The 5,892-nt window shown below is 41.3% G+C and overlaps 1 protein-coding gene across 1 annotated transcript; it reads right to left on the reverse strand.

Annotated features, from left to right (window-relative positions):
* Nucleotides 1–805: 805 nt before the first annotated feature.
* Nucleotides 806–5,168, reverse strand: tent5aa (terminal nucleotidyltransferase 5Aa). The gene is made up of 2 exons (XM_067449828.1): nucleotides 4,536–5,168; nucleotides 806–3,240 (listed from the first exon to the last, which is right to left on the reverse strand). The coding sequence occupies exons 1-2, from the start codon at nucleotides 4,947–4,949 to the stop codon at nucleotides 2,461–2,463; spliced, it is 1,194 nt and encodes a 397-aa protein (XP_067305929.1). The 5' UTR covers nucleotides 4,950–5,168; the 3' UTR covers nucleotides 806–2,460.
* Between the last annotated feature and the right edge of the window lie 724 nt (nucleotides 5,169–5,892).

The raw sequence follows: 5,892 nt of genomic DNA on the forward strand, positions 1-5,892 counted from the left end.
CATTTTACTTTACACATGCGGTTTCTTTTTCAACTGTTTACGTTCACTTAAAACAGAACTGACTGTGTTTAGATGAACACTCGACGAGACTTACATTTTGACATTATTTTGTGTGTATTTGAGTGTTAAAGCACAATAAGCAGCGAAAAACAAGAACTTAATTTAGTGCTGAGAGGTGGATTTATGTGCTCACTTTAGGGGTAAGCACAAAATCTGCAGGAATGAATAAAATGATGTGCAATAAAACCGGAAATTCAAGCCCTGTCACAATAACAAAATTCATCTGGAGTGAGTGGAGGCGGGTTTATGTGTAACTTGCTGTTAGAGAGATGAGAGAGAGAGCAGCTGGTATCGTATATCTATTCTGTGGAAAATGAGAATTGGAACCGTATTAGATATTTCAATATCGATATGTATTGAAATACTTATATATTTTTGACAACACTACATTGCACTTGGTTTATTACCGGTATTTCAGATGCCTTTTTAAAAGATTACAACTGACAAAATGTGTACATATATATGGTAGGGGTGACTGTGTTACACGGCACTCCTGAAATACACCTGCATTTGGTTTTAATGTCAAGCCCTGTATTTAACCATACTTTAACTTTTAGGAATCAAAACTTGCTCCCCAGTCCAAAAACAACATTTATTGAAACTAAACATCCACAACTTTCTGACAACAGACAGATGAATACATTATTTACACGTCAATGGTGTCCACTGTGTGATGCGAAACTTGCAAAGAATATGTCATTCAGAAAAAGCAAAAAAAAAAAAAAAAACTTTGGTTTTGACAGGGGTTTCTGTGAGGTCCTTTAGATGTGTATCTAAAAACAGTGCTCTAAAATCAAAACGGGACTATTTGGGAAAGAAAAAGTATGATCTGACCCCTTTAAAACCTCTTTCAGACATGTTATGCATCGCAAATGCAAGGTTATTTCTGCTCATTTAATCTTGATAATGCCAAATAGTGTAAAATGATCTGATTGATGCGAGCCCTTGAGCGTTATATGATGAAATATTGGAAACTCGACTGCAAAGTTTGCATTCCAGTGACGCAAAATAATCTGTGCTTCTCAGACCTATTACATACTTGTGTCTGTTCAGCCAAATTGCTCATAGTAATGAAATAAGCTCAATTGATTAAAAGACATTCGTCGAGGGAGATAAACCCCTTCACCAGCTGCACCCATCTCTCCAGCCCTCCCTCCTTCCCTCGCACTCGTCTGCGTCCTCGCTTCTCTCTCTCTCACACTCTCGCTTTCTTCTAGCTTCTCCTCTCAAGTCTCTTTGTCAAGTCTAAACATATACGCCACAGCTCCGCCTACTTCCTTCCGCAGCGCTATTAATCAAGAGCAGGTTAACACTCTGTTAACAGGGGGTGAATGTGAGGTCAGGTTCAGCCGACAGAGCAGCTGTGAAAGGAGCGCATGAACACACCCCGTTTTAGTTTGACCGCTTCAGCAAGACCTGTCGAATTCCCTGCTTGGATGTTACAGCAAACAGTGTCCCACCATCAAAGGTGCTTCTGCAAATAACTTTCTTCTAGAAAGATAGGAAACGAACTTCGCTCTTGGCGTGAAACAAGTCTTTTCTTTGTTTTCTGCCATGCTTGCATGTGCCCTCAACGCTCACCTAACACACGGTGCTGTCTGCTGTAAATCTGCCAACTAAAAAGACGGTTCTGCATCTATCTCAAACATCACGTGGACGCTGCTCAGAAACAATAAATTAAGAGTTCATTTACAAGACACACTGCTTCAGAAATAAAGCAGAGAACTGCAAAGAAAAATGACACTTGCATTGGTAGTAATCAGGACACATCATGTACATTCACAAGCTTTTAGTCCCTTTGTCGTGTATTTCGAGATTATGAGGTTGCTTCGCTCACCTCAGCATACTGCATTGACATTAGGCACTTTGAATGCATTCACATGTACAAATATAGACAGCACTATCACATCATTTGATAGTCTGGATATAAAAATACAATCTTAAAATCTTTGGTTTGTACAAACAGTAATCGTTGTACTTTTTTTACTTTTCCCCCTCATTCAGAGAGTCATTGTGAATGGTTCTTTGCGATACGGCTGGTTCCGTTTGGACTAAAGGGTGCAACTGCACCTCGTGCTTCCCTTTTGATGCATCTAATGACTGAGATTAAATGTTTTTGATAAGTGTCAACCGGTCAGAAATGCATTTTAGTGCCTTTAAAGCCTCACGATCAGCTGAGAATTAAGCGAGGCTTAATTTAATTTAAAAAAGTTGCCCTCCAAACCGGTGTTAGTAATGGCCATCTCATTTCAGAAAACAGCACCAGTCTGCACGAGCATACACTGAGCCCGGTTCATTTCACTCAAGCATTGATGTACATTGGGGAAGTGAGACAATTGCAAAACAACTGTAGCTCCCTTAAGACTATGCAATGATTCAGCTCATCTTTTTCACTATCTCTCAGTTGCAAGGTAGCCACGTGGAGTAGGTTTGCTGATGGCATGTAAAGACTGGCTGAATTTGGGCAATGTAGTAATTGCTAAAGTTACCGTCTGCTACGTAAGGGGCAGGTTGGTAATAGCAAGTGACATTCGCCACGTTGGGTATGACGTTCTGCTCGGCCAGCACACGCACCGCCAGCATGGCGATCAGGCCTAAGGTCTGCCGCCGCTCGTGTCCCATCAGACACACCGTGCTTTCGTTAACCACCCCATGCAGTGTCATAAGATAGTCGTACTTGCGGTCCTCCAAGCCCACAAAGTGGTTCTGGAGGTAAGACTCCAGCTTGCGCTGCTGTTCGCTGATGTCCGAGAAGTCGATGAAGAAGCGGGAGCACATGTAGCGCTGGAGAGACTTCATCTCCGACTCGGAGGCGGCGCGAAAGCCCCTCACCAGAAGATGGCAGTACTTCAGCAGGCCGCCTCCTCGGATCTCCTCGGGGTTCCTCGTGCAGATCACCTTGTTGCGCAAGTGGTCCAATGCCGCGCCGAAGTCTCCGTAAACGCTCTCGCCGATGATGGTGGGGTGAAATGTTTTGGCCATGGGGTTCTCGGAGCACTCGTAGAAAAGAAGCAGAGAGTCTAGCTTAATCTGGAAGGAATCGACACTGAACTCGAACTGCCGGCGCAAAGAGTCCACGAACTTGAGCTCTACATTCTTGCCCCGGTTGTTGGAGAGAGAGATTAGACTCCAGCGGTCCGAATCATTGCACACTTTCACCATCTTCTGCACATAAGCCTCCTGCACACAAAGACAAGGAATTGTGGTGAGATCATTGTTTTACTATTATTCAAATACATTCAAATGCACATCCGTTTGCCAAATCAGTTCTCCATCATTAGCTGTCGCAGGAGATCTAAGAGGCTGAATGCCCGATTGGCTTTAACCTGCTTTAGTGCAATCCTCTTACCGTCAGAAAACCAACATTTCATCAGCCTTTCAGTAAACTACTCTAATTGCATTTCTACTCAATGTCTTTGGAGACTATAGGGATTGATAATGATTTTAAATTGCACCCTGAATCAACAAAATCACAAACAAAATAATAAAAAAAAAACGCATGAAGCTAAGTCAAGCAGTGAAAGCCTATAGTATGACATGCTGTATTTCATATCAGTGAAGCACTTTAAACACCATTTTCTTATAAAAAGATTAGGTATGAACTGGTTATTCAAGCGCCTACTGCATAAACAACAAATGGTGTTCCCTCAAAGATAAGGAACTAACTTTATACTGTACTGTCTACCTAAATTACTCATCTTTTTACAACTGTTAATAGTGAAAAATGTGTGGAATATCAATTTTAACAATTAGAAATAGTCAAAAAGAACGATAAAAATACTTTCAGCTATTCATTTTTTTCATACATTCTAAAAATGAAGGTTATTTATTGGCATTGATGGTTGCACCAAAACCCTTTAACATCCATGGAATCTTTCCATTCCACAAAAGGTTCTTTAGAATATTTCTTCACACTAAGAAAATTTGTTAAAAAAATGATCACTGAACAGTTCTTTAGTGAACCAAAAATGATCCTTCTATGGCATCACTGAAAAACTCCCCAAAAAAGAGTGTAAATAAAATGTCATGAAAATGATTATTGCTTTTTTTTATAATGCATGTAATGTTTTAGTGTTTTAATAATTATTTTGTTATTGTACAAAATAACTTTCTTCCAGACACACTAAAAAAATATGCATGGAATTATGAGCTCATATTAATTTAAGATAAAGCATTGGATATTTACTTTGGTTACACTTTATTTTAAGGTGTCATTGGTACAGTGTAATTATATATTTAAATAGTTGGTAATATTTAGTAACTATATGTGCTTACTATAGGGTTAGGGGAGGATTAGGGTTTGGTTGAGGGTTAGTTGCATGCAATTATTCATAATTATGTAACATATGTACTGTAAAATAAAGTGTATTACCCACACTGTTGACAGTAACTGTACATTTAACTTCAAAGAAATTAACAACTTTCCTTTCACACATATGTACATTTGAACTTGTTCTATCTTTTTAAACACTCACCTTCAGGGTCAACGGTGTGATTTTCTCTTTGTTGACCCCGTCAGGTAAAAAGTCCAACAGACAGTCCAGCACTATGTTCTTGACGATCTGAAACTCCGTCTCTCCCTTCAGGTCCACGCAGAATATGAGGTCCAGGTCCTTGTAGCCGAGCCCGGTGTCCTCGTGCAGAACGTGGCTGGCGGCGGACCCGTTGAGCCTCACGTCCCGCACATGGATGCGCTGCTCCCGCATGCGGCTCCGCACCGCCGTCACGATCTGCCGCGGCTTCATCTGCAGCGTGGGGAAGTTCCCTCTGCCGTGGATCGGGATGCTCTCGGTCAGGATGAGGTCCAGGCGTTGGACCTGCTCCCAGCTTAACACGCTAAAGTTCGTGCTGTCCGTGTTCGAGTCTGGAGCTCTGTCCTCTTCAGCCATCGTCGGGTCCGTTGGAGGAATCAGAAAAGAAGCGCGCAAGCGATCTACAGTCTGGAGATGTTACGAGGAGAGTTGAGATGCATTACAGAGGAGACGCATAATGCCCTACTACTGGTCTGTCCCTGGGATGCGAAGAGTGTGGTGCGTCCTCGCAGCGCTTGAGAGTGTAGTGTGTGTGTAGTATGACAGCTGTGCCTAGGCTTTCTGTGGGCTTCAGGTCACGCCTATCACACACACTCCACTGTCACAGCAGCAACCCAATGAGACGCGTCTCCACACGGCCTGCGCTCAAACTCACATTTAGTCATTTAGAACAGGGTTTTGTGTGTGTGTGTGTGTGTGTGTGTGTGTGTGTGTGTGTGTGTGTGTGTGTGTGTGTGTGTGTGTGTGTGTGTGTGTGTGTGTGTGTGTGTGTGTGTGTGTGTGTGTGTGTGTGTGTGTGTGTGTAACTGAGGTCCGTGGACCCCCGGGGGATCGCATGGGAGTGCTGGGGACTCCGTAGGAAAGTTCAGAGAATATAAGTTTGAACATGAATAGATACAATTAAAATAGGCTAATTAATAATAATAATATACAGACTAGGTATTATATAAGTATTAGGCTAATGAATCGTACAGTAGGCCTACATTAGTTATTATAATGATGCGTATTTAACGTAATAATGTGTCTTAACAGAAACGCAATATTTTTTTAGAATATTTTAGATGTAGCCTATTTATAACATTTTCCTCAATATCAAGTGGTTCTTTGCACAAGAAACAAAGATAGATGCCTTTTACATTTTAGGATGGGGTCTTTTGTAGGAGGATGATCATATTTGCGGTTCATCTAAAGCCCCTAATTTAGCACAGACACACACTTATAAACATACAAAAAATTTATAATTACTTTCAGCGTCTTTGAAGTGGTAAATATGCATATATATATATGCATATATATATAT

This window comes from Pseudorasbora parva, chromosome 7 (assembly GCF_024679245.1).
Source record: "Pseudorasbora parva isolate DD20220531a chromosome 7, ASM2467924v1, whole genome shotgun sequence".
Lineage (NCBI taxonomy): Eukaryota > Metazoa > Chordata > Actinopteri > Cypriniformes > Gobionidae > Pseudorasbora > Pseudorasbora parva.